Source organism: Gambusia affinis, linkage group LG18 (genome assembly GCF_019740435.1).
Source record: "Gambusia affinis linkage group LG18, SWU_Gaff_1.0, whole genome shotgun sequence".
Lineage (NCBI taxonomy): Eukaryota > Metazoa > Chordata > Actinopteri > Cyprinodontiformes > Poeciliidae > Gambusia > Gambusia affinis.
In genome coordinates this window covers 3,730,471-3,757,428 of record NC_057885.1, presented here as the reverse complement: position 1 = coordinate 3,757,428, position 26,958 = coordinate 3,730,471, and the positions used below count along the sequence as shown (strand labels likewise).

The 26,958-nt window shown below is 40.4% G+C and overlaps 5 protein-coding genes across 14 annotated transcripts; 3 read left to right on the top strand and 2 right to left on the bottom strand.

Moving 5' to 3' along the window:
- Positions 1–324: 324 nt before the first annotated feature.
- On the top strand, positions 325–7,671 carry LOC122820491 (RNA-binding protein 4B-like). 5 transcript variants are annotated; one of them, XR_006368803.1, is made up of 7 exons: positions 370–521; positions 971–1,399; positions 1,774–2,426; positions 4,572–4,641; positions 4,846–4,932; positions 5,853–5,933; positions 6,469–7,671. XR_006368803.1 is itself a non-coding variant. In XM_044097946.1 (4 exons), exons 2-3 carry the CDS (start codon positions 991–993, stop codon positions 2,403–2,405), a joined length of 1,041 nt encoding a protein of 346 aa, XP_043953881.1. In that variant the 5' UTR covers positions 325–521; positions 971–990; the 3' UTR covers positions 2,406–2,426; positions 3,396–4,069. The 5 variants fall into 5 exon arrangements, 1 of the variants encoding a protein (XP_043953881.1); XR_006368805.1 differs by lacking the exon at positions 1,774–2,426; XR_006368804.1 differs by lacking the exon at positions 4,846–4,932.
- Positions 6,575–11,686, bottom strand: LOC122820494 (TRAF-interacting protein with FHA domain-containing protein A-like). 2 transcript variants are annotated; one of them, XM_044097952.1, is made up of 3 exons: positions 11,623–11,686; positions 8,501–8,567; positions 6,575–8,415 (listed from the first exon to the last, which is right to left on the bottom strand). In XM_044097952.1, exons 1-3 carry the CDS (start codon positions 11,674–11,676, stop codon positions 7,808–7,810), a joined length of 729 nt encoding a protein of 242 aa, XP_043953887.1. In that variant the 5' UTR covers positions 11,677–11,686; the 3' UTR covers positions 6,575–7,807. The 2 variants fall into 2 exon arrangements, with proteins under 2 accessions (XP_043953887.1, XP_043953886.1); XM_044097951.1 differs by lacking the exon at positions 11,623–11,686 and having other exon boundaries at positions 8,501–8,666.
- Positions 10,547–13,793, top strand: LOC122820493 (RNA-binding protein 4.1-like). Its single transcript, XM_044097950.1, has 4 exons — positions 10,547–10,649; positions 12,083–12,501; positions 12,586–13,222; positions 13,544–13,793. The coding sequence occupies exons 2-3, from the start codon at positions 12,093–12,095 to the stop codon at positions 13,197–13,199; spliced, it is 1,023 nt and encodes a 340-aa protein (XP_043953885.1). The 5' UTR covers positions 10,547–10,649; positions 12,083–12,092; the 3' UTR covers positions 13,200–13,222; positions 13,544–13,793.
- LOC122820492 (RNA-binding protein 4B-like) lies at positions 13,775–25,565 on the top strand. 3 transcript variants are annotated; one of them, XR_006368807.1, is made up of 4 exons: positions 19,873–20,109; positions 21,353–21,771; positions 21,863–23,600; positions 24,788–25,565. XR_006368807.1 is itself a non-coding variant. In XM_044097948.1 (4 exons), the coding sequence occupies exons 2-3, from the start codon at positions 21,363–21,365 to the stop codon at positions 22,492–22,494; spliced, it is 1,041 nt and encodes a 346-aa protein (XP_043953883.1). In that variant the 5' UTR covers positions 19,876–20,109; positions 21,353–21,362; the 3' UTR covers positions 22,495–22,503; positions 22,768–24,688. The 3 variants fall into 3 exon arrangements, 2 of the variants coding, with proteins under 2 accessions (XP_043953884.1, XP_043953883.1); XM_044097948.1 differs by lacking the exon at positions 24,788–25,565 and having other exon boundaries at positions 19,876–20,109; positions 21,863–22,503; positions 22,768–24,688; XM_044097949.1 differs by lacking the exons at positions 19,873–20,109; positions 24,788–25,565 and adding an exon at positions 13,775–14,421 and having other exon boundaries at positions 21,863–24,688.
- Positions 17,346–18,925, bottom strand: LOC122820495 (TRAF-interacting protein with FHA domain-containing protein A-like). 3 transcript variants are annotated; one of them, XM_044097955.1, is made up of 2 exons: positions 18,656–18,925; positions 17,346–18,547 (listed from the first exon to the last, which is right to left on the bottom strand). In XM_044097955.1, the coding sequence occupies exon 2, from the start codon at positions 18,481–18,483 to the stop codon at positions 17,905–17,907; it is 579 nt and encodes a 192-aa protein (XP_043953890.1). In that variant the 5' UTR covers positions 18,484–18,547; positions 18,656–18,925; the 3' UTR covers positions 17,346–17,904. The 3 variants fall into 3 exon arrangements, with proteins under 3 accessions (XP_043953890.1, XP_043953889.1, XP_043953888.1); XM_044097954.1 differs by having other exon boundaries at positions 17,347–18,506; positions 18,656–18,924; XM_044097953.1 differs by having other exon boundaries at positions 17,347–18,496; positions 18,656–18,922.
- Positions 25,566–26,958: the final 1,393 nt, after the last annotated feature.

The following is a 26,958-nucleotide window of genomic DNA, read 5'->3' as shown; positions in this document are numbered from 1 at the left end:
CTGATATCTGAGACAGAATTTTGAGGGGAAAAAAAGTCAGAATCCTGAAAAGTCAGATCAAAATTCTAAAATGATTAGGGTTACTGAAAAAGAGAATGTTTACTTTAATCTCAAAAACATAACTTTCTTTTTCTGAGAATTCCGACTTTAATCTTAAAAGTCAATTTATGAATTTAGAGTGTGAATTTTCTTTCCAGTTTCTATGTCCAAAAAAATTTCATAAACGTAACAATTTTTTTGGGACATAGAAACTTCTCATTTCCGTTTCAAATAGTTCATAACTTATACAGGACGAAATTAAACATCTGCAGAACTAGTTGAACCAGGAAATGTTTTACATAACCTGCAACTGGAATCTAAGACCAACCCTTTCGGTCTCCAGTATGCTTTAGCCAATCACAGCCGTAGAGCTTGATTGGCTTTTGTATCTCCCAATCAGATTCCCAGCTTGCGCATACCGCCAGCCTCATCTTTGACGTCTGTGTGATTGGAGTTTCTTTCGATATCGCTGTTGCCAAACGGTAAGTAAAATTGTTTTTTATTTTATTTTAAGTTTTTGGTTGCTTTACGTCAATTTTTGCTCGTTTAAATTTTACTTATGTATCATAGGGCTACCCAAAACCGAGGTTTTATTGATAACGACTGTAAATGTTGCGTATTTCAGTAGCTAATGTTAGCTAACATTAGCAAACCGGCTAGTAGGTCTATGGACAAGAAGTCCAAATAAGTAAGCTCTTTTTTGGCTTTCTGTTTAAAGTTGCTCCTATATTTTGTAAGGTATTCACAGTCTAACACTTTATTTCGAGGGAAAATGTCTGAGTTAAATTTGAGTTAAACTTTGTTTCCCTTCACCCTAACCTTTAAGCTTTTTCTTTTGATAATGGCGTTGTAGTTTCGCCTTTAGAATTCAGCTTTCTGCCCATCAACCCCTGTTTTCATTTCTCTTCTCCCTCCCCTCTTTTCCACTTAGGACCGTACACTGGAGCAACCATGGTGAAGATATTCATCGGTAACCTCTCTCCAGAAACGACGAGAGAGGACATTGAAGAGCTCTTTGTCAAATACGGCATAGTAACGGAATGCGCGAAGTACAAAAACTATGCGTTCGTCCACATGGAAGACCGCAAGTCAGCCACCAAAGCTATCCGTGAGCTCCATCTGCACAAGCTGAACGGCAGGTCCATCAATGTGGAGCCCAGCAGAGGGAAGAACCAGGGTCCTGTCAAACTCCACATTGCCAACGTTGAAAAGGGCTTTGATAAAGAGCTGCGGGACCTGTTTGAGGAGTTCGGCACAGTCACGGAGTGCTCCATTGTCAAGAACTTTGCATTTGTTCACATGCCTCATTATGAAGAGGCCATGGATGCCCTGGAGGGCCTGGATAACTTAGAGTTTCAGGGTGAGTGTGGCTATATTGTGCAGATGCCTCACAATAAGTTGGAATGTAGCTGAAAAGTGGATTTATTTCAGAAGTTCAGTTAAGCTTTTAACAGTTGAGTTTTTTTCTTTTCTTCTTTTTTTTCCCTCCACCAAGACCATGACTCAGTTTACAAAACCCTCAAATTCTAGAACTTTAAAATCTTACATAAGATCATTAAAATGGGATTTTAAAGCAGAAATATTCTTGCTATGGCCTACCAATGGACAGCTTTGAAGCAGTAATCTACATTTTAATTTATTGAAATGCACCAGTTGTCCAAGTTGGATGATCTGAAGGCTCTTCCAGAAGACCTTTAGATCAAACATATACTCTCTTTCTTTTCTGTCTCTTAGGAAAGCGTATTCATGTTCAGGTATCAAAAAGCAGACCCAGAGGGGGTCCTGAGGAGGAGGAGGAACAATATCCACCCCCACCAGTTAGAGGAGGCTACTATCCTCCATATTACCCAATGCCAAGGCCTGAGCCCCCCTACAGAGGGCGCCTTTCTGCTTATCCCCCTCCCCCACCTCCCCCTCCTCCCCTACCGCCACCTCCTCCTATGAGACGAGCAGCATACCCCGACCATGGTTACAGTGACAGAGCGCCCTACGGGTCGGTGGATTACTATGAGAAGTACAGGGCCCGTCCTTTTACCGCGGCGACAATCTACGACGATAGGCGTGCCATACCGCCTCCTCCGCCTCCTTCATCGGCTCTGGTTAGAGAGCGCCTCGGGGCGACGCCGTCAGTCGACCCATATGAGCGCCGCGCCCTCCCGACCCCTGCTGCTTACGCCGCAAGGGACCGGAGCCCGATAAGGAGAATCCCCCCTCCACCTGCCCCGGCGGCTGGGAATGGGTATTCCTACGAGCGCTCTCGACTCTCGCCGATGTCCAGGGCTCCATTGTACGCGGCTCCCCGTACCAGGGAACCCTATGCTGGGAGAGTTCCTCCCCCACTGCCACCTCGCTACACAGGCTATTAGAGGGCCATAGAGTTACGCAAGGTGAGAACTGAGAAAATGTTTCCTGTTTGGCTATTGGATGTTTCAGGAGAACAATACATAAGACTTATATTCACAAATTGAGGTAGTGTCCCATCTTGTATCGTACCATCAACTAGGGCTGGACGATATTTCTGAAAACTTGTCACCGTACAAGTGTTTCATATCAGTTTATTGATAATTATTGATTCGTTTTTTTGGATATCTGTAATTCTGCCAAACTGCTGGTGGGACCTTTCCTGCTCTCTCTCCACTCTGTTTATTTTTAAGCAGTTGTGAGGGACAGTGATGAAACTGTTGCTGCACAAATTACTCAACAAGGTGTTGCTAGGTCAGGGTTTCCCAATTCCAGTCCTCGAGGGCCCCCCTGCTCTGCATGTTTTAGATGTGCCTCTATACCAGCACAGCTGATTCAAATGATTGCATGACATCTTCTGCAGCCACCAAGTACTGCAGGAGCCTGTTAATCACCCAAAGATTCAATCCAGGTGTGTGGCAGAAGGGAAACACCTAAAACATGCAGGCAGGGGGGCCTGAGGACTGGAATTGGGAAACACTGTGCTAGGTAACCAAAGGGTGAGATAGTTGATGCCACCAACGTGTGAGAGGTTGAGCAGCTAAAGTCTTTCCTCTGCCTACATCCTCCAGAATGCTGTGCGGTTCTAGGTCGGAGTTCAAAGAGTATTGTATATATTGCACATTGAGTATGCATCAATATGATGTATTAGCCATCAACATGGATCACATGTCTATTGCGATATATAGTATTGATTTATTGTCCAGCCCTACTATCAACTAAAGCTATAAATTCCTGTGACTCTTCAGCCATTAAATACACAACCAAAAACGACATACAAAAACAGAGCGTACAGGTTGCTGCTTGAGGCTTGAAATACTAAAACAATACAAAAAAGTTTTGCGCGACTTCTTCTCAGAATGCGCTTTGACATGTGTCGTATGCTCTCTTTCCAGGTTTTTAGAATATGACAAGATCGTCGTCTGCTGACGCACGTGGCGCTATACACCCAGCACGTCGTTGCGTTCGCCTGAGGCTTACAGGAAGATATTGCGGACGGCCTCGTATTTAAAAAAAAATACAACTCCATCTCTGCGTTTCTTTTTCCTGAGCTGTTCATGAACTCTTGTGTTCCTCAAATTGTTTTCTTCGATATTTTTGAAAGTTTTCAGTAGAGCAGCTTTTGAGAGTGTATGGAGTGTGACGCATTAATCTATAGTTGATGACCGAAAACCATTCTCTGTTCCAATCTTTTATACTAGTCTCTGGGGAAACGTGGTATATTTTCATAACAAGGGGTTGCCTTTACATTACGATCTGTGGTGTTTACCAGCAAAACTAGTTTTACTATTAGCTTATTGATTGGTTTAGAAAATGTCCAGTAATTTAAAATCAGTTAAGGAGTGCTTGAATACAATACAGAGTGTGGACGGTTGTTCAAAAATCGTAAAAAGTTGCGACACTTGTTGAAACGACCTAAAAAAATTCAGTGTGATTTACTTTTTTTCTTTTTACACTTTGTTAAATTATCTTGCGGAAATATAATCCGTAGGCCCGTTCTGTGTGAACTGTATTTCACTTTCCAGGTTGCTTTTTATTTCCAGGCTTTTAATAAACAAATGAAAACCAAGTCGGTATTTAACTGTGAAATTATTCCTGGTTGTGGTTGGTAGGCAGCTGAAACTAGGCGTGGCACTGCTTTCACTTTTATTCTTTATACTCAGCTTGCTACTTGACTTTTTTTTTCCCCCCCAGTCCTTCACATTGTGTACGCCTCAATTAAAAGTTAGAAGAAGGTTTGAAATTGTCCGGTTTTGCTGAACTAATTAGTGCAACGTTTAATTTGAGGATGGTGAAGTTTCTCAGCCATTTGCTTGGATTCAAAAGCGAAAAATCAAGTCTGGTTTATCTCGGTCGAACCTCTCTTAGCGCACCGGTTGCAGCATCCAACTTTTCCCACTTTAATCTACCATAATGACTAATTGCTGAATCAACTGAGTTTCCCCATTTCATCAAATGCCTCCTTCCCACCAGTCCCCCTCTCCATTACTCTTTTTGAGCCTGAACATCTCATAACTACATAATCGGACAGCTTGCACCTTTGGTATTCTTGGTGTCTGTGCTCTTTGTAGGTACTTAAACCGTCTACAGGAGAAGCTAGCCCTGGGTGAGTCATCCCTGATGCCCAGCAGGAGGACTCGGGTAAATGTTCTCTGTAATGACTATATACTGCAGGTCAAATGTTTGAAAGCAAAGACACTTGTTTTACTACACTGTCATCCACCAGATTGTGTCTGGATATGTGCAGTTAATAATAGTCGCTGTTATTAACAGTGACTTCAGTCAAAATAAAGTGCACACTCAAAATTGGAATGTCAGGTTTTTTAAAGATTTGTCATTGTCCAGAAAACTCCCATCGGTGTCCTAGAGAAGTCCTAAGGAAGAAGATGGATTGCGCTGTCAGGAGTCCAGCTTTGTCTCCAGTGGCTCTTGGTACGTTTTCCATTATTGATGTATGATGAACCAGGTGATAAATGGATTAGAGCCTCTTTGGCAGTAGAGTCCTAAGCCAAAAAGCCAAGCTCTCTGTGTCTCAACCCTTGATGGTCATGAGATTTTGATCTTGATTTGTCAAATGGCTTCCACCGAAGGGTAGATGGTCTCTTTTAGAGAGTATGAGGAGAGGACTCTTGTAAAAACAACTCTGTATTTACAAGAGTCAGATGATGTGCTGTGGGTATCTGCATGTATTGTATTACTGAAAGGGGAGACTCTTAGGTAGAAAACATTGTAGGTACTTTCTGTTCTTTTTGGAGAACTCCTAGCATGACCTAGAGAGGGAAGTCAGGGTTTCCTTCCTGGACCTTTTAATCTTTTGATCCTGTTTCTGATAAGCAGAAGACAGTGGATGAATAGACATTTTTCCTGTAAATATCAGGCATTTGTAACCACCCCCCCCCAAACAACAATCCCTGGCTTTAACAAGGAAATGGATTTATTTACTTTGGAAGTTGTGACTTTGGCAATCTTTTTTTAACTCCAACTAACTTTGTATCATTTAGTTTAGTGTTTTCCTAGAGGAGAACGATGTGACAGAGCAGGTACCTTGCTCTGTCGCTGAATTGTTATTATGCCAACTGGAGCCCTCAGGTTGTTCAACATGAATCTGGAGGGGAGTTGCTCTTTCCTGACTGCTGCACATCGACTGCAGAAGACGATTCATTCTGAGAGCTGATATTTAAGAAAGGCACTGTGAACAGAAACTTGAAATTGCTTTAATTATTTGCCTTGTTTACTTTCAAATGTTTGGCCTGCAGTGTACATGCATATACAAAAAAAAACTGTACGATTCTCTTAACTTTGTCATTTAAATTTAGAAGTTGATTAAACCTTCTGTGTATTTTTTCCCACAGATTTGTCTGTTTACTGATTGGAAAAATGGTTCCAAACTAACCAACAGTCAAAAAAAATATGAGATTGGTCAATATTCTGAGGTAAGGCATCTGGAGTTGGAATATTTCATCTTCAGTCATGGCCTAAAGATTCAGCAGTGACAGTAACTTCTGTTCCTTCTCAGAACAGATAGCTGTTGCTAGTTTAGCAGCATTTTTTTGTTAAAGAAACCAGTAACAACATGAGTGGTACAGTGTATGTAGCCTTTGAGTCTAATGTCAATTTTCTCCCCGTGAAAATCACATAGCTCTTGCCACATGGTGGCGCTGTGGAGCTTTGGTAGTGTCATCTCACATGTTAGGCCATCCATCCATTTTCTTACACCCTTGTCCCTTAGTGGGGTCGGGACATGTTAGGCCACTAAGAGGCAATTCCTTTATGTTCTATTTGCAAACATGAGAAGGTGATGATTTATTTATTTATTTTTGTTTTGTTTTTATAGCCATCACTAGACTGACTAGACGAAATGATTTCAGTGTTCGTGTCACTGCTGAAACGTTTAGACATGACTGGACATGATGTCGACTGTTTAAAAAACTGTTTAAAAGGTCTGACTGAACCGGGTGGATTCAACAGGAGAATTGCTCATCCTGTGGGAGTTTGGTCCATCTGGAAGGGAATTTCCAAGGAGGTTCCAGAAAACCTGCGTCGCCTATTCACAAAATGATGAGTTCAGGGACAAGTTGTGGAGGACAAGTTTTTTTAATCTCATGTGACATCATATTGTAAAGAAAAATCATGTATCACACTTTGTATCAAAGATTCCTACTGTCTGAATTTTCTTGGTTTTTTGTTGTAGTTATAGCTTTACAAACGTTTGAGATTGGAAATAATACAAACCAACACTTCGTATTAACATCTTGTTAAAACTTTACAACTTACTCATTTAAAATGTGATTACCAGTGTAAAAAGTTTAGCCTCATATTCTAATGTTAATATAAACTGTTTCCTCATACACTTTGAAATGTAACACATTCCATTAAATTTGTTTTGGTTAATGTTTTTGGATGTGTTGCTAATTGCTAATATGGTCACAAAGGCAGTTTTCATCCTGAAATTGAAGCTCATTCTCTCATGTCGTGTGACTAAAAGTGGAACAGTTTCTTTTTTCCAGTTCCTCTTTTGGTAAAATCTGTTTATCAAGGAAACTATTAAAGTTTATCTCTTACAGGTTTTTACGGTGGAACACATTCCAGACAAAACTGCCTCGTGTTGTTAATGGAATTGACGGCTCTTGTCAGTTTCATTCTATGCTCAATTTTAGGAATGTTATGGCATTTTACGTCATAGCATAAGATGCTAATTTCTTTTAGCTAAATAAACGTCGTGTAAGAGAAGTAAATATTCAGAAGCAGAATTTTGTATTGATTGACAGCTATTGGAATGTAAGAGGAAATGTTATAGGATTTTACAATTATTTATTAATTATGATATTATTTAAAGTCAATTATTACTGTTATTCAGAGTAAAACATTCAGTGTATTTTTTAAGCTTGTATGTTAACTAAAAATTTACTGTAAAACTCCCATCTCTAGTGACACTGTGTTGCTTTCTAAAGGTTTCATCACTGTAATCTGAACCTAAAGATAAGGAATGTAGTTTTATCTCTTAAAGGATCTAGAACAACAAGTTTTCCTAGATCTAGAACAATACCTTAACCAAGTTCAGAAGTTGGCCAAGGTGTTGTAAGGAATCCCTGAGCAATATGTGTGATTTGTTCAAGTTTTGGAACGAGTTCAAGATAGATGTAGGAAATATTAATTATTTTGTGGCTAAGCTTGAAGACAACCCTAATATGCTACAATATTAACTTTTCTATAGTCATGACAGATGGCTCAACGCTATATAAATAGAAGTGGATATCATCCCAGACATACCATGCTGTCTGACAGCTCCATCGTTTGTTGGTAATTTTCAATTAGAATAACAGATGAGTGTCTCTTCAGTCTCTTGAGGAATGGCTGTGTTTTGGTTCACCATACCTGTGTCCATGACTGGAGCCCTTCCAGGCACACAGGTGCATGTCTCCCTGGAGGGAGGCACAGTCATCACCTCCATGTCCACCTCAAAACTGGTCTTTGCCTCTCCAGACTCCCGAATAATGAGCATCTCGTACTCTAAGAACCGGATCAGAGCCTTGTCTGGAAGGTCCATTCTCTCCAGGTAGCCCAGCAACGATCCGTTCACTGACAGTCGTCCTCTCTGGCTCAGGTTCTGGATGGAGAACAGCATGTCCGGGCTCTTGGGTGTGTAGTAGGCGTTTAGGGCCAGCTGTTTGCGGGACACCTTGGGGTCAACCAGAGAGTAGTCGCAGGCCTGGGCGTCACGGCCCAGCCTGAGAGGATCATCGGCAGAGCGTCTGCTCCTGGTCCCCAAGGGAAGCAAGTCGTAGAGACCTTTAGAGTGTTGCTGAGGGTGGTAGAACTTGATGTGGAGTAAAGTGAGGAGGTCCTCCTCTGTCTCCATCCTCTGAGACACGTTCGTCATGGAGGAAGAGATCCTGATGAAATCCGTTGAAAGATCTGAAGTCATAAAATACTGTAAAGCTTTTATATATAAACAATGTGGGATGCTTTTCATTGTCAAACCAAGATATTTTTGTCCTACCTGGAAGCTTTTTCTTCAAATAAAGATGTAGACAGACTCCCACTTTTCGCAGAGAAGAAAATATTTCCTGAAAACAATCAGCGTAGCTACTGACAAAGACTTCAGACTCTTCAGTCCTGTTACAGTGCTGCGTAAACATTTCTCTTGTAGTCACTGGTGTCATCTTTATCTCACACGCCCCTTTGTAGCCATGGTGCTTTCACATACCAGTCTGAAGTTCCTGCTTTTCCTACTGCAAGGCATACTTATAGTAGGAGACTATTCTGTTTGGACATATGGACAACCTTGTAAAGCACTGTTTCTGGGAATGTAAAAAATGAGTGACTGGGGTGGATTTTTTCCCCACCTTAGGGTTTTAAATGACCTGAGAAAATTTCTTTTGTTCATATCAGAAGACTGTAAAATAAAAACATCCACAGGTGTGGATGATGTCTAGTAAGTTAGAGACTTACTTGACATCAGTCTCAAATGTGAGTCTAGTGTCAAAAACAAACCAATAATGCCTGCTGTCCTACTTTTCTTTTAGGTTTTCTTATTGCTGCTGGAACACATTTTTACAGTAGGACCTTAAAAGCACCATTAGAGCACTGGAAGTTCCCTTTTGTTGCAACTTTAAACAGAGGAGGTCTCATCTCGGTTTCAACTTACTCTGGAACGCTATTTCTGAACAGATGAACAGTTACTTATTATCAAGCTGCTACATACTGTTTACTTCATTGATTACAACTATTTTGTTTTTTGTTCAACTGTCAATTTTTGGAAGAAAACTAGAAATAGTATGAAAACAAAAAAAAGTACATTAGAATGTTGTTAATTATGATGTGATGATGTAATTATAATGTATTTTTGTCAACAAATTAATAAAAAAAAAGATTATTATAAGATTATATCCAATCATATATCTCATCAGATCCCATTTTTAGCCATTTATAAAGACTGGATCACCTGAACAGGCATTTTACTTGGAATTCTTTTCTTTTTTTTTTTCCAAATAAAGCTACAGAAAATTCAATTGACTAAAACTAAAATGACAACAGATGGGAAAAATGCAAATAAATCTAAATTACCCAGGCTACGACTAAAACTAAAACTGGGCTGTCAACTGTTTGTACGTCTTACAAGTTTTGTTTTTCAAACAGTGAAAACATGACAAGAAAATGAAAGTAGGATTATACTCAGTGTAGATTTTGTTGAGAAAATGTGGCAAGTTTCAACAAAATGGTTCTTGTGAAACCAAATGTTGGAATGACAACATTGTTTCAAATGTAAATCAGTATCATGTAAAATCATCTTTTTTTGAGCAAGTTACAATGTTATTCCTTCATCAAAAACATACCTGGCCTGCTGCCTCAAATCTTTCATGCATGTTTGAGAAATCCTTTAATCTCCCAGGGCAACTACTCATCTGTGCAAAATGTCTGGGTGGACCTAGTGCTGCCTTCAGACACAGCTCCTTCTCAGAGAAGCAGTTTCCCAGCTTCCGAGATTCCGCCACAAAAGCTCAACCCTCCCTCACCACTCTCTCACTCAGCTCCTTCAGACTAGCCAGCAGCAATTAGCAAACACCTGGTGGCAATCTACCATTTTATTGACTTGACTTAATTATGGCTGAGTGAGTTTTTAATAATTAATAAACTGTTTAAGCTTAAAATCATGTCTCAAGATTCAAATTGTTATTAATATTAGTCTTTAACTAGATCTTTCAAACCTTAAATTTTTTAAAAATCATTTATATTTACTCTTCTCAACCTTGGAGAGCTTTATGGTTTGAAGCTGGTGTGCTTCACATCTTTGTGGTGTCCAGGTGAAGAAAAATATCTTTTACGGACCTTTCGGCTAACCTCTCTGTCCAGGTTTGAATACAAATGAAACCACTTAAGCAGTACCAATGTAAGAAATTTCCATTATTTCTGTTTCTGTCATATTTCAAGATGGAGGCACTGAAATTTACTGATGTGGTACTTGTTTTACATGAAATTTCAGAACCAGCCTGCTATGCACCGTCAAAGTGGACTTTAACATCCCGCACTCTAGATGGCGGTATGGTGCTACATTTCTAACATCTTCCTCTTGCTGTAGCTAACAGGAAGTTGTGGGTAGAACGCTCCACAAAAGACATTTCATTCTATTCAGGTCGTCTTTGGAAACCGTGAGTAAATGTTTTTGTGGTTTCTATTATTTATTGCTATAATTACATGCTGTTATTACTAGCGGTTTGTCTGGCGTCGAGCAAACGCACTCAACGGGCGCGTGAAATGTCCTTTGACATTTCGTCTTAGTGTGGCTGCGGCTTTCAAGGTGCTAGCTAATAGCTCGAGCTTATGGAGTTAAAACGGTCTCATAATTCGCAAATGCATAGATCAAGATTCACAACTGCACAGAATGATATCCACAAATGCACAGAACGAGATCCACAAATGAAAAGAGCAAGATACACACTTGTATTTTTGATGCCAACACAAATAGCTCTTGATTTACAGGCTGCTTCTGGCCTGTGAGTTGTGTTTAATTTGTGTGTGAATTTTGAGACTCCCCTGCCGTCTCAATTGACCAAATGGCTTAAAATAAAAATAAAATAAAAATAATAAATGGTCTATCTGATTGGATGATAAGCAACCAATCAGATAGCTTCCTTGTTTCAGTCAGTCACATTGAATGGACTCTCAGGTTGGGGTAACCTGTAGCCAAGTGGAAGCACAGACAATATTCAGCTATTTATCCCCATGTTATTATTATTAGTGTTAAGCGATTCAATTGTGCAACTATCAACACAAGCTAGCGATCTAAGTGAGTAAACTGTGTTACCGAGCTATGCTAGCGCTTCTGCATGGTAATTGCATGAAGCTAGTGTCTTTCCTTAAAGTTGAATTTCTTGTAATTAAAGTAACGGTTTAACAGCCTGGGTTTGTTCCCCCAAAGCGAGGTAGCAGCTCAGGCTTTTGTGTAATTATTGACATGGAAGCTGGTCTCTGGACCAAGATAATAATAGCCTCTGTATATTATGAATTGTTAAAAAGCCCTGGTCCTTCAAATAATTCTCTTTCAAAAACACAAAGTGACTTTTAAAACTTATCATACAAAGCTGACTAAGCAATTTGCCTTAAGACAGATATTTCACTTACTGCTCCTCTGTCGCTGCTAGAAGCCAAGCTGAGGTCTAAATTGTGCTTTGACATGGTTACTGTGCTGTTGGTATGTGTTAATGTAATTGACTGAAACTTGGGGGTCCGTTCATATGATTGGCTGAAACAAGGAAGCTATCTGATTGGTTGTTCAGTCAGATAGATCATTTATTAAAAAAAAGACTGTGGATTGAGAGTCAGGGGAGTCTCAAATTCACACAAAAATGCAACACAACTCACAGGTCAGAAGCAGCTTGTAAATTGAGATTTATTTGTGTTTGCATCAAAAATACAAGTGTGACTCTTGATCTGTGCATTTGTGAATTACGAGACTGCTTTAGCTCCGTATTTGTTTCATTAATGCCGTTCATAATTTATGTTAATGTCATATTTACCCTGTTTCCATTACATTTTACTTTCCATTTAGTGATTGTCTTGTTGGTTTTGTTTGATTAAACAGATCCTCAGCAATGGTGAAGATTTTTGTGGGGAACCTTCCCCGAGAAGCTACCGAGGAGGAGATCAAGGAGCTCTTTGAGGAGCACGGCACGGTCACCGAATGCGCCATCATCAAGAACTTCGCCTTCGTCCATATGGATGACCGTAAGGCTGCCACCAAAGCCATCAGGACCCTTCATCAGCACAAGCTCCACGGCACAGCGATCAACGTGGAGGCCAGCCACGGGAAGAACCAGGGCCCCGTGAAACTGCATGTAGCCAATGTAGAAAAAGGAGCTGATGACGAACTCCGTGCTCTGTTTGAAGAGTACGGTACAGTCACAGAGTGTGCTGTTGTCAAGAATTTTGCTTTTGTGCACATGCCCAACTATGATGAAGCCATGGATGCTATCAAAGGGCTTGATAACTCTGAGTTTCAAGGTAAGAGAGTAATGTGAGAGAAATGAAGCGATGCTCTTTAAACTGAAATGGGTTCATCTTTTGGTTTTTTTGTGTTTGTTGTAGACAAACGCATCCACGTTCAGGTTTCTAAGAGTCGACCTCGGTATGAAGAATGTGAAGACTACCCACCTCCTCCCCCAGACAGGGGAGGCTACTGGCCTCCACACTATCCAGGAGAACGGCCTGAGCCTCCCCCACCCGGCTACCTGAGGGCTCGCCCCATGCCCCCTGGTTACCCAGGTCCTCCTCTGCCACCGCCTCCCCCCAGGCGGGCGGCTTATCCTGAGCGGCCCTATGACAGCGAAAGGGAGGGATACAGTGTAGTAGATTACTACGAGAAGTACCGAGCTCGTCCGTACGCCATGTCTCCCTATGAAGAGCATCGTGCTATACCCCCACCTCCTCCGCCTCCGCCCTCCTCTGTCGTTCGAGACCGCCTTATGACCTCACCGCTTAATCCATATGAGCGTCGACCCCTCCCTCCTCCCCCTCCGCCTCCCCCCTCATCGTACTACGCCCGAGATCGCAGCCCAATCCGGAGGGCTCCTAACGCACCGTTGCCCCCTCCGCCCAGTAACGGCTATGCCTACGATCGCTCTCCATACACAGTTCCACGTGCAAGGGACCCCTATGCGGACCGGCTGCCTCCGCCACCACCTGCACGCTACGCATACTAATGCGACACGTCAGCATTTTGAAGGTGAGATTAGGACAGAGTTAAAAAAAAAAATAAGAATACATTTTCTCGCACTCCACTTCGTCCCTCTAAAGGCAGAGGCAGCTTTAGATAATCTTGGACGAAACCTGCAGTTTTCGTCTCCCAAATCACTGTTTGAATACAATTACTTTATAAGTAAAATATTGAAACTGTGATTCGACGCGACAGAAAATAATGTTCTGTGTGGAGGCTGACTGACAAAGGGGCCTTCGTACTGGACATTGGGGAACCAAAGTAATGGAAAACGTACTGTTAATGTCTGGGAGGCAAATCGTTCATTTGTTTTATTTGCTCTTTTTTCAGGATTGTTGTCCGACTGCGTCGCCGCTTCCTGATTCACGTGACTTTATCCTCTTCCTGTCTGCGGCTGAGCGCGTTTCGTTCCTCTCCATCACTCAGAAGGAACTGAATTCTTTTCGTCAATGGCTGTTTGTTTGGTTTTAGTGCTTAGAATCTGTTTTTTCCTTCCTCTGACTGTTTTAGTATTGAATTGTACTGTAAAGTCCTTCCTGGCAAACGTCTGAATGGGGCGTCTTTTTTTTTTTTTTTTTTTTTTAAAAACAACCTTTTCGTTTTATTAAGCGTAATATTGTGTGTGAGCTTAGAAAGTTAAATAATATTCGCATTCCTTTAAATACGGCTTTAGTTTTCTCCCCAACCTGCACGTTTGATTAATCATGTAAATGCTCTCCATCAAAATTCAAACTTCTGTGGCGTTGCTGTGAAACGTAAATGGAAAACATGTAAGTTAGTAGCTGCCCATTCAATGACGCAATCAATACTGTGCGTTTGCAAGATCTGTTAAATTTTCCCCTTTTGGTGAAATAATTTTGGATTAGCAAGTGTGATCTCGATGCTCACTGCGCAACACCTTTTCACCTCTGTAACCGTTTGTAATTATTTGCTGTTTTGCATCATCTTTTCCTCAGTAGAAACAAGCGAATCACAACCATGTAAAAGCGTTACGTTGATTAAAGAACGTCTTGTCGGATCTTGTGAGATCATAGTTTTTACTACTCACCAGCGTACCACTCGACTTTACCCACTCAGTATCAAAATCTAAATGAAGTCCACTCGTAAAGTTCTTCCTAGCGAACGCAAAGATTTCCAAGCCACACCCTCTGTGGACCTGGGGCCAGCACCAACATCCAAAGGCTGTAGGGGAGCTTCACAGTCAGCAGGTAAGTCAAGGGATTACTGACTCCAGAAAGATGTCACCTGTTTATGTTTTCACTGCTTTTGTAGATCATCCGTTTTAGATATCGAGGACTTCATGTCGTAGGAATGAAACTGAACAATGAAGTTTTACAATTTAGGAGTTTTTACTATCAATGTACAGCTTCACAGATGGGTGACAAAAAAAAACGAGACGTCTAACAAGTGTTAGACATGTCTACTACATACAGCTGATACCAGCATCAGTAGATCGGACATTGAATGATTTGTGTGCTATATGATATGAATCAACATCAAAGTGTTCTTGTTGGGCCTCATGTTTAAAAGAATATGGTGCATGTACAAAAAAATTCCAAATTATGAAGAAGCACATTCCAAATCAGTTTGGAATATCAGGCACCTCTCTTGACATGATCCTATTGTAATATGAAAAAAATGTAAATATGACCTCCATGTTCTTTGTACGATAAAAAGAAGTCAATGAATGGTAGGCAGAGACATGAAAAAAAATACACTCAAATAGTTGTGATTTTTATGTACTAGCACTGTGTACTTGGTCAAAAGCTCCAGTTAGATCTGGGAGCTAACTGGATGATGACACTTCAGGTCATCATATGGATGATTTCATCTCTTGCAGCTGGCCTGACTCGACTCAAGTCTGACTTATGTGGCCAAATAGGTTAGCAGACCTGCTCCACAATGACCTTTGTAGCATGGACCCACTTTGTAGTCAGCGGCTGTAAAGGCAGTACACAGCACTTAGCTGTGTTGAGCTTCGGAGAAAAGTTCCAACAGGATTAATCCTAGAAAGCTGAAACAAACTAGTCTTGATCTCTAAAGAAACTCTCTTTGGCACATCGCAGTTTACGTTATCTTTAACAAAACTAAATTCACTGTTTTTAAAGGTAGTTTTTACACCGCTCGTTGCATGTTTTCCTTGTGACTTTGCACACGGAACTAACCCAACATCTGGTTTCATTGTATCGGTTTACCAGCACAGCCTTTTAAGTGTCACCAAAAACGGTAAAACTTGGTCTATGCCATGAAGTTAGGACTGTCCACATCTCTGTGATCGGTTGGTTATTGACCCATCTGATGTTTGTAATGAAAAAGAGTTGAATTCATGACCTTAATGTATACACATAGAATACAAGAACCCTTGTGATAAAACATACACAGTGGATATTATTGGACTGCGGTTTGTGGGTCTAGTGAATCGGCTCCTCTGTGATTGAATATGCTTCGTAGTGCTAAGTACAGGTCTGACACCTGAAAGAGGTTCTAATCCTGTTTTTGTATGAACGTCTGCTTTCTGACTGACCAAGTTGAGGATTATTAGGAGATGCCACAGTTAAACACATTCCAGGGAATAGTTTGATATACTCATTCACAAACTTTAATAACCCAGAGGGAATGGTCCAGTTTGGATGGGAAGTGATAACCATGTAAATAATTTGATTTCTAACAAGCTGGTAGAACTAATAGGGCCACTGGAAGACATAAAATAGTGGCGTAGTCACGGAACTGATTGCTGAAATGTTCAGCAGTAAAAACAATGAAGTTGTTTGGGTCAAGTACGTTTAGAAGATGCACTAGAAGGCATTACCAGCTCTGGTCATTTTTTATCACAGATTTGAGTTCACCTTACAAAATACTTTTGGAATGATATAGTGCAAATGCACTATATGTTCAGATTGAGATCGCCGACATGCCATTGGTAATGTAACTGTTTTTGGCGGTGTTGTACATCATGTCAGGAAATAGATTAGATGTCATAAAATGGGGTTTCTAACAATGTTGGGAAATTCAATTTGATGCCAAAATGCCTTGGAACTGATCTTTTACAAAAACCCAAAACATCAGATTTGGTTTTGTCATCCATCTGTAAAATGAAGTTGCTAATAAAGTCTTTTCAGTAAATAAAAAGATTACTTCTAATTTTCAGGCTAGAATAAAGACAGTGTGAAAATAAGATTCTTTTAGAGGATCTTTTTGTTGGAGCCTAATATTTTCTTCCAGTTAGCATGAAGAAGTTGCATTAAAAAAGAAAAATCTGTATTTGCACTTGTAAGGACAAAACATTTTTGTTTGCATGTGTTAATGTAATTTTTGGAAGTGGTATTTGCAATACAAAAAAAAAACCTTTCAGAAATGTACAGTGATTTCAGTTTTTGTCTTTTTATAATTCTGATTTAAATTAATTAAAGTATTTTTACCCGCAGAATTGACTTTGCGTATTTCCCTCATGTGAAAACAATGGTTGTATTTCTTGGCTTCATACATTTCAAGCTTTGAAATTGAGAATTTCTTCTGCTTGGGAAATGATGAGGCAGGAATTGCTCTGTTTTGAAAAGTTGAGATTTTTTTAAAGAAAATACTCAAGAATCGGTATCTCTTTTGAACAATTTAAAATTTCAATTTGACAATTGAAATTTTGTCATATACTTCACTTGAAACAGGATTTTGACACAGTTACCAATATACGTCTGTAGGTGGAGTCTGAAGTTGTGGTGGAAAAAAAAGCTGTCATCCTGCAGCATCTCTTCATGCAGCACAAGGATGTTTACTGTCCAACTTAACCAGTGCAAACTATAGTTAACCAGTTCAGTCTGAAAGACATGGCAGTTCAAGCTAGATTCACAGACTGCCTCTTCAGATTCTCTAACATTACCTTTAGTCTTTATTAACCCAACAATGAAGCTGTTTCCCCATAAAAAACGCGCCACATGCTTCCCAATGTTTACCTGGTCAAGAGCCAGAAATTTATAGCGTGAAGAAAATACAAGATAGTTACCGGTTCTTTTGTTCAAAGTCAAGCTGTACAGGCAGCATTGCTCTGAGCTTCTGTATGGAACAGTTGATTATTCTCCAACATGCTGCAAGTCTTATACAAACAGCTTTTTCACGCGCTCTTTGGCCGTATCACACTTCTCCTTTCAGTGGATTCGGGTTTCAGATGGTTTTTCAGATCGTTTCTTCCCATAGAGTCGCCCTTTTAAGCCTCCATGTTACGCAAGTTGGAAGTGAAGCATTTATGTCTTCATGGTCTGAGGGACTCTTGAGGGCTTACATTTGACCACACAGGACCTTTCAGTTGCAGTTTTGCCATGTCAGTTATGGATTTTAATGTTAAAACACCAAAGGAGGGGCTGATAGTGATAGCTATTCTGTCACGTTTTCAAACTGAATCTATAACAAGAACATAATTTACAAATGTTGGACAAAAGATGCTTTAAAAAAAGTATTTTATTGCTTAAACCTGTTATTCAGAAGTAAATAACATTAAAACATCACAATATTCATATTTCCAAAAATGAAAGCAGACATTTAAGGGTCTAGCTTTATTTGATCTATTTGCAAAAGTCAAAGTATAACAGAATTTATTGATTTCACAATAGAATATGAATATCATTACATAATTAAACTTTACTGTAACAAATGGACAGCGATCCCTTGATGCTTAGCCCAGTTCAGTCTGCAGATCATTTCTAATAGCTGAGTGTCTCATCAGTTTCAAGAGGTCCAAGTTCTCTTAACCCAGCTGTGTTTTGGTTCACCATACCTGTGTCCATGACTGGAGCCCTTCCAGGCACACAGGTGCATGTCTCCCTGGAGGGAGGCACAGTCATCACCTCCATGTCCACCTCAAAACTGGTCTTTGCCTCTCCAGACTCCCGAATAATGAGCATCTCGTACTCTAAGAACCGGATCAGAGCCTTGTCTGGAAGGTCCATTCTCTCCAGGTAGCCCAGCGACGATCCGTTCACTGACAGTCGTCCTCTCTGGCTCAGGTTCTGGATGGAGAACAGCATGTCCGGGCTCTTGGGTGTGTAGTAGGCGTTTAGGGCCAGCTGTTTGCGGGACACCTTGGGGTCAACCAGAGAGTAGTCGCAGGCCTGGGCGTCACGGCCCAGCCTGAGAGGATCATCGGCAGAGCGTCTGCTCCTGGTCCCCAAGGGAAGCAAGTTGTAGAGACCTTTAGAGTGTTGCTGAGGGTGGTAAAACTTGATGTGGAGTAAAGTGAGGAGGTCCTCCTCTGTCTCCATCGTCTGAGACACGTTCGTCATGGAGGAAGAGATCCTGATGAAATCCGTTGAGAGATTAGAAGTGATAAAATGCTTGAGGAGAAAACTGTTAGAGAAAGCATTCAAAGCCATAGAGATAACTTGAGCTGAGGCAGTTTCCTCATCAAAGAAATGTGATACAAACAAGACACAACAAAGGAAAGTCCAGTCTTACCTGAAAGCTAAATGTTTCAATGGGAAAGTTTGTTTTTCTGCCCTCGCACAGAAAAGAAAGTGATCAACTAGAAACTGAGGACAAAGTGATCAACAACGCTTCTTCTGCTTATGAAAGAGGAAAAGCTCCTCCTGACTGCTCTGCAATCTTTCGTCATTCTCTCCCCTCCCTTACCCCCGTGACCTGCTGCTTTCAAGTGTAAATTTGGAAATTGCAGTGCTCTGTATTTTTGCTTGAAATTATGCAGTAGTAAACAGAAACTATTTTTCAACATCTTGAAGCTTGAATAAAGTCTAGAATCTCAAAATGTCTCACATTTTGAAAGGACTTTGTGGTTTCCAACCTGTAGAAGATATTATATAAATAAATGTTTGTTACTTAAGATATGTATTTTTGGATCTTTTACTGCATCATAAGACAAAGAATAGCGGTAAACTACAGTTATTGTTATTAAATATTCTACTACTTTCTAATTTTTTCACTAATGTTTTTTTGTGGGCAGAATGTTTTCTTGTTTCAAGCAAACTTTTATTACATGGCTTTATTGTAACTTGACACTGGTGTGTCCTGGAGGAGCCTTTCACAATGGGAAAATCTCTGCATAGTCTCACAATTGTTAAGCCTTCAGTGCTTATCGGAGAGGAACCTTGTGAAAGTTAATTATCTATTAACCCAGGTGTGTAAACGTTCATTTCTTTCTGTTCATCTTCCACATAAATCAAGCTGCAAAACATTTGGAAAATCAACAACTTTATAGCTTTACCTCATTTCACCAAGGTTTGAGGGCATCATATGTTTATGGTTATTTTAAAGTCTATTCAGCAGATGTGACTCCAGTTACTTTTGATATAAAGAGCAATTCAGGGTCAACTCAAGCATAAAGCTGCAAAGCAATCCCAAATTCTTCTTCCACCTTTGGCTAAAACAATTTGGATGTCAAACATAGGCTACTATGTTCTTTCTTTCTTTTTTTCTTAAAAAAAAAGGGTCTGTGCTTGTTTATTGTGGGTTTCGCCTTACATTTTGTTCTCATGCCTGTTATTCTGTAAAGTTTCAATGTATCCTTGGAAAGTAACAACGAATTTATCCTGCCTATTTGATAAGCAACAACAGGCTGCTCCAAATTTTTGAACAAAAATTTGTCTAGTGATAATCGGCACAAAAATTTTGGCATAAAACTCTAGAATTAGCAAAAAAAAAAAAAATGCTGTGTCGTTGTTAGTAAATATGACAAAGAAAATTGAAGGTTGAAGGTGTGATTTATAATCAATTTTTATGCGAAACTTTCTGTCGCCTTTCTGAATAATGTAGATTATTTTGCCCTCCACAACAGCGCGCGGCGTGCTTCATTCACGTCATTGTGTGGAAGAAGCGGAAGTCGTCAATTTTGACGGAAGTTGTGAGGAGAGTACCTCGTGAGATAAAGTTGGCTGTTTTGGCCGTTTAGCACGAAGGTACTGAAAACATGTTCTTGTACACCTGCATTACGTTTTATTTAGCATTTCCGAATCAATAGTTTCTCCCTTTGAGCGCTTGTTCGTGTTTTCTTGTAAGAATTGTTACATTTAATGGCTAACCTAAAGTAAAGCTACGGAAGGCTCAAGTTGTTCAAGATTTTACGTTTACGAAATAAACGTAAACAGATCCTCAGGATCTGTTGAGTTTGTGAAACATATTTTATTGGTGTGACATTTTTGCACTGCCTCATGTAAGGTCATTGACCTTTAATGACGTTAATGAAAAAGGCTTATTAATAGAAAAAGCGGTAGAGTTCACGCGGCAACAAGCTAGAGTCTTCAGCTCTTAATACGACGTAATTAGCAGTGAAAACAATGTTCTTGACAAGACAGTTTACGCAATTTGTGTATCGATCTGTGTGTTTCACCTCTCCTTGTGTCCCCTGGTGTAAAAAATGTTATGTATGTTTGTATTGCTGATCACAGCAGAAAATAAGAGTTTCCAGCTCCACCGTTACGCTTCAATTAATCACATATCATATGACAAACGTCAAATAGACTATCTAGTTACATTTCTTATACTAATGGTGGTCTAAAAACAAAACCAGTAAAAGCTTATTTGAAATAATATGTCCTCACCCCCCTTTTGATAAGTACAAAGTCTGCTGGTTTCGTGTCCAGACTGTGATAACGCGCATCTGACCAGTTGGTGCGTAGAGAACATCGCGGGGCTCACTATCAATCGATATAAGAACAATTTCTGTCAGAATGTCATCATTGATCTGGACGCTTTAATGGACAAGAGGCTTTGGAGCTGATCCGCTTCTGCAGGGTTTTTCTGCCACCAAGGGGAGTGAGTGCGGGATCAGGAAATGATCAGAGCCTTGCCAAATTATGATCACTTCGACTGATGAAATGTTACCTGATTTCAAAAACATTCTCACTGCAGAGAAAAAGTTAACTGTCCAGTTTGATGGCTACAAAATGGAAATAAAATGCTATGCAATTATCATCATTTGATAATTACAATACCATATAACCTTACATGTCACTCATCCTGGGGAAGGGGTGTTGGTTTCTCTAGGTTTCAGACAGCATTTTCTACACCATAGCCTGGGTCTGAAAGTGTTAGTTTTCGGACTTGGAGACATTTGATTTACTGTGTTAAGGTGCAGGGAAACTTTTGCATTTTCTGTCCTCAGTTTATGTAACTTTTCTATCCCATTTTGCTTTTAAACAGATCCTCAGCAATGGTGAAGATTTTTGTGGGGAACCTTCCTCAAGAAGCTACCGAGGAGGAGATCAAGGAGCTCTTTGAGGAGCACGGCACGGTCACCGAATGCGCCATCATCAAGAACTTCGCCTTCGTCCATATGGATGACCGTAAGGCTGCCACCAAAGCCATCAGGACCCTTCATCAGCACAAGCTCCACGGCACAGCGATCAACGTGGAGGCCAGCCACGGGAAGAACCAGGGCCCCGTGAAACTGCATGTAGCCAATGTAGAAAAAGGAGCTGATGACGAACTCCGTGCTCTGTTTGAAGAGTACGGTACGGTCACAGAGTGTGCTGTTGTCAAGAATTTTGCTTTTGTGCACATGCCCAACTATGATGAAGCCATGGATGCTATCAAAGGGCTTGATAACTCTGAGTTTCAAGGTAAGAAAAAACATTTAGAAGTGGCGAGAAAGTAAAGTATTTCTAAAATCAAACTCACCATGTAATTTCTGCCCTTTTTGTTTTTTTGTAGACAAACACATCCACGTTCAGGTTTCTAAGAGTCGACCTCGGTATGAAGAATGTGAAGACTACCCACCTCCTCCCCCAGACAGGGGAGGCTACTGGCCTCCACACTATCCAGGAGAACGGCCTGAGCCTCCCCCACCCGGCTACCTGAGGGCTCGCCCCATGCCCCCTGGTTACCCAGGTCCTCCTCTGCCACCCCCTCCCCCCAGGCGGTCAGTTTATCTAGAGCGGCCCTATGACAGCGAAAGGGAGCGATACAGTGTAGTAGATTACTACGAGAAGTACAGAGCTCGTCAGTATGCCAGATCTCCCTATGAAGAGCATCGTGCTATACCCCCACCTCCTCCGCCCTCGTCTGTCGTTCGAGACCGCCCTCTGACCTCACCGCTTAATCCATATGAGCGTCGACCCCTCCCTCCTCCCCCTCCGCCTCCTCCCACATCGTACTACGCCCGAGATCGCAGCCCGATCCGGAGGGCTCCTAATGCACCGTTGCCCCCTCCGCCCAGTAACGGCTATGCTTATGAGCGCTCTCGACTCTCTCCTGTTTCCCGGGCCCCTGCATACGGCGTTCCACGCGCAATGGACCCCTATGCAGGCAGGCTGCCTCCGCCACCTGCACGTTATGCATATTGACAATTGAAGGTGAGCACAGATCAGAGATCACGTCGTCTTCACATCCCGCTTTAAAATGCATTACGTACCTCTAAAGGTAGAGGCAGACTTCTGTGTCTGAGTGGTTGGGATTCCAGTCAGTGCATTTGCTTGAACATTCAAAGCTTTGACGTAAAGTTGCTGTCGGACAGGTTTTAAGGTTCTGACCTCAGAAGGCAGCAAAAACTGTGATGAAACTGCGCGCTTTGATTCTACATCTGCAGATAGTTCATTTTGTAATTTGCTCTTTTTCAGGAATTTTGTCCGACTGCGTTGCGGCACGGCGCCTCCTGAGGCACGCATCTCTATCTCTTCATCGCTGCGGCTTGGCGCGTCGTGTAGGCCTTTGATGATTACGAGAAGAGCCACACCGGCGGCGGCGGCGTCGACGTCTCTTTTTGTTTTAACTTGGGAGAATTCTTTATTTCTTTCACATTATTTTGGGAATAATTCTACTAGTTGTTTTTACGTCTGAGTAAACGCATCGTATGTTTCAATTTCTTTACTTTTTGCATCGTTTAAGTGATTTTTGATTTATGAGCCTGACAAACCTAAATTATGCCTCCAACATAATAACGTCAAAACTTTGGCCCTCGAACAGAATTGTAGTCTGCTGCACGTTTGTTCCGTCATGTCAGTAAAACACTAAATTCTCCAACAATGATACTGTAAACCTTTTGTTTCTATGAACGCAGATTTATGTCGTCAATTTTTAATGGATGAATGGGTTACTTGCTAAGTTTTTGCCTAAAATGAAAAAAACTTCTTTGATCTCAATTGACCTTTAAAAACAACCAAAAGGATAAAACATCCTAGAGGTGAATACGTTTTATAGTCAAAGTCGGTGTGTTAGATAAAGAACGTGCCGTCTTTCTTGTGAGATCCCAAAGTTTACCCTTTCCATCTTCAGAATGCCCAACCTACCCATTCTATCTACGCCAAAATGTTGCTATTTTCCCCATTTGAACCGCCCCAAAAAACCAACAAAAGAACGAAGAGGCAGCGAACATTTAATAGCAGAGGCTAATTTATTTGCATGTGGGGTCAGGATTACATCAAAGGCAGCTGAGCACCCTCATGATGAACAGGTAAGACAACTTACCAATACAGCCTCGTGTTTAGGTTATGTCAGTTTTGTTAGGTATAATCAGACATACAGGTTGATATCAGTCCCTGATAACAACCCGTATCAACCTGGTAATTTGATATAACAAATTACTTCTTTATTTATATTTACTCACTGGCAAAACTAGTTGAGCACAATTTAAGCATGAAGGTAATCTTTTATCGGAACTTGAAAATACTTCTGTATAGTTGTGTATAAATGAGTTTGCAAGGCCATAGCACTCGAGTACAAGTTTAGTATCACAACCGGAATGTAATACACCAGTAATCTGACCATGTGACGGTCAAAACGGTGAGTAAAGGTAAATGGATCGTTTGACAGGAGTTTGATTGGGGTTACATTTTGGTTTCTCATAAGACCGGCTGCCAATATTCTGCAGCATGTACTCCTTACGACGCAGTGAGGAAACCTCGGTGCTCCTATTTTTCCCAGCATTTAGTACCTTTCACTTGTAAGGTTCTCCTGTTGTACAATTGCATACTTTTTGGCACCTGGCTTTATGGAATCCCATAATGTCATCCACCATCAAATTCTCAACTTAAAGTCAAACAGTCTCATTTGACTTTAAGCATTCTCTGTCATTATTGTAACTTCCTGTATCATCTCCCTTGACCCACGACTCCCTCATTTAAGGTGTTGTAAAAGAATGCAGCTTTGTTTGGAATTTGATCACATGAAATCAGTTTTTTATTAATTACATGGCTATTCCAGATCATTTTATAGCCTACTGAATTGTTTGTAGAAGCATTCTTTCTAAATCCTTCATTTGGTGCTTTACTGGTTTTGTCAGTCAGTGTTAACAGTCTAGTAAGGAAGTACTGCATTTTCAAGACATAGGCAGTAAAATTAATACTTTCTGCAATCTTTAGACCGGAAGATCCAAAGATGAGTTGCAGTGATTAGAAAATGAGTGTTAAGAATATAAATGAATTAGTGCAAAATGTAGATTTGTTAGGTTAAGCTGCATACTTTTTAGATATTAGAAATTTGCATTGTAGTGTTATGTTTTGGTTTTTACATATGTTAATAAAACTTTCCTTAAAAAAATGACATACATTTTGTGCTTGCTTTCATGCATTTGAGCCACGTTCTTTTTTCCTTATTCGTACAAATGTATTTCATTGCATTTCCTGTTTTCCCTACTGACAGTGTTAAAAACCTACGTTTTACAAATCGACTCCAGGACAAAAGCCAAAGACTGTCTAGACGATGGCTTGGATGGGGTAAGAGGATGCCAATGTCCACAGGGAGAAATCATGGGCTGAAACATTGGTCATTAAAATGGAAGCAATTACAACAAAAGAACCAAAAAATAAATAAAACGATTGCAGTTTGCAAGTGCACACAGCGGGGACAAAGACCTGTATTTTCTGGAGGAGAGTTCTGTGGTCTGATGAAACTAAAGTGGAACCGTTTGGCCATGATGACCATCGGTACATTTGGAGAAAGAGGGGGCACGCATGCAAACCTGGGAACCCCATACCAACTGTGTAATACAGTGGAAGCATCATGATGAGGGGCTGTCTGCTTCAGGAGGAGCTGGTGCTTTTCATAAACTAGACTACATCATGAGGAAAGAGATTATGTTGGCTAAGACTATCTAATCGCGTCAACTAGGAGGTGAAAACTCCATAAATGGGTCTTCCAAATGTACAATTTTGGTGAAGTGGTCAATGTTTTGGTGGCCATCACAATGCCTTGATCTGGTGTGTGTGTGAGTGAGTGAGGTGGCCTGCCAAACTGACTCAGTTCCATCAGTTCTGTCAGGAGGAATGGGCCAGAACTCCAGCTAACTATTGGCAGAAGATCTTGGAAGGAATCCCAAAATGTTTGACCCAAGTCATGCCTTTCAAAGGAGTTGCTACCAAAAACTAAAGGGCTGTATGTAAATTTCTGACCTTTTTGAAAACATTCAAAAATAAATCTCTTAACTTATTCTTTCTCTTGTTATTGTGGCATTTAGCAAATAGAAATGAATCTGGTAATTCTAGCTGACCTAAAAGAAAAGAAAGTGTATGTAAACCTTTGGTTTCACCTGTGAGTTCATTGCTTGCAGGTTGGTTGATTGCACAGGAATTTAAGGCACACAGTATAACCATGTTCATACTGTGTAAGTTTTATTTCCATTTATTTTTTCGCACACACCTGAGGTGTAAATATTGTAGGTAAACAGACATTATAAATACAAAAACCCTCAAAGGACAAACATCATTGTTCTGAGATAATGTAATCTTCTTCTGCTAAATCTCATCATAAATGTAGGGTTTTTATGGACGTTGACATAGTGTTGTTTTGGGGAATCTGGCAAGTGATGGAAAGAATCACTCAACCAGTTCCTTGACCGAAACTGACAATAAGAACAGTGAAACTGATAAGCCAAGTGTGAGCAAGTTAACAAAAAGCACTGGGTGTTAAGTTACATATTAAACTGCAATATGAAAGCAGCAGTAAACTGTTAGCCTTGCTAAAACAAACTGAATCTGGCTTTTGGCCCGACTCCTTGACATAAACAAGTCAATAGCAGTTGGTTGAACAGACCTCAGGACAAGAAGATGTTCAACAAACTGATATGAAAGTAATTCTTCATACTCTGGAATGATAATAGTTTCTGGGAATGGCTTGCTCGAAGGGCTGAAATTATGCAATAAAACAATAAAAAACAACTAAACATTACTCAGCTGACTCCTTGGTGTACAACAACTATAAAACGATGAAGGCTCTCTGTCAGTCTTAGATTTAAAGGTCAGGTGAATATATTTAAAGTTGTGGGAATTCAGAGCAAAAATAATTATTACAATGGCGCAGCCAATGCTGAAAAGATTCAATAGTGACAGTTAAAGATTTATTAATAGACCCTTTCTACGTAATCCGACTGTGAGCTATTTTACAAAGAAAAATGGGATCAATCTGCAACATAACCTAATGAAAAAAGGAGTATGCCGTTTGAATACTTTTACAAGGCTCTGTAAAAAATCTGTAAACTTAAACACTCCTGAAAGGCTTGTATTGTCTGTCAATTCAGGCGAAAAAATAAACAATTTTGTTCAGTTAAGATTCTGGCCAGCAGAGGGCAGCATTTCACCAACATTTTGGAGAATTCACTCTGGCAAACATTTTGTGATCAGAACACTATTTGAAGAAGTGATCCTACATCACATAGGTTTGGCCACCCGACAAAGACGTTTGCACCAACATTATATTTTAAAATAAACAATGCACACAGATAACATAACTACTGTTTCAAAAAATAGAAACTGCAAAACAGGACAAAAAAAGGCGTTTAAGCTTCATAAAATGGCATCTTGTTTAGAGCGTTGAAG

What these genes read in the sequence shown, in the direction of transcription:
- LOC122820495 (XM_044097955.1), bottom strand. Translation starts at nt 18,483, where the DNA reads ATGACGAACGTGTCTCAGACGATGGAGACAGAGGAGGACCTCCTCACT.
- LOC122820493 (XM_044097950.1), top strand. Translation starts at nt 12,093, where the DNA reads ATGGTGAAGATTTTTGTGGGGAACCTTCCCCGAGAAGCTACCGAGGAG. An exon ending in TGATAACTCTGAGTTTCAAG is followed by an intron (nt 12,502 to 12,585) that starts GTAAGAGAGTAA and finishes TGTTTGTTGTAG; the next exon opens with ACAAACGCATCCACGTTCAG.
- LOC122820494 (XM_044097951.1), bottom strand. Translation starts at nt 8,663, where the DNA reads ATGACACCAGTGACTACAAGAGAAATGTTTACGCAGCACTGTAACAGG. An exon ending in TTTGAAGAAAAAGCTTCCAG is followed by an intron (nt 8,416 to 8,500) that starts GTAGGACAAAAA and finishes TTATGACTTCAG; the next exon opens with ATCTTTCAACGGATTTCATC.
- LOC122820492 (XM_044097949.1), top strand. Translation starts at nt 21,363, where the DNA reads ATGGTGAAGATTTTTGTGGGGAACCTTCCTCAAGAAGCTACCGAGGAG. An exon ending in TGATAACTCTGAGTTTCAAG is followed by an intron (nt 21,772 to 21,862) that starts GTAAGAAAAAAC and finishes GTTTTTTTGTAG; the next exon opens with ACAAACACATCCACGTTCAG.
- LOC122820491 (XM_044097946.1), top strand. Translation starts at nt 991, where the DNA reads ATGGTGAAGATATTCATCGGTAACCTCTCTCCAGAAACGACGAGAGAG. An exon ending in GGATAACTTAGAGTTTCAGG is followed by an intron (nt 1,400 to 1,773) that starts GTGAGTGTGGCT and finishes TCTGTCTCTTAG; the next exon opens with GAAAGCGTATTCATGTTCAG.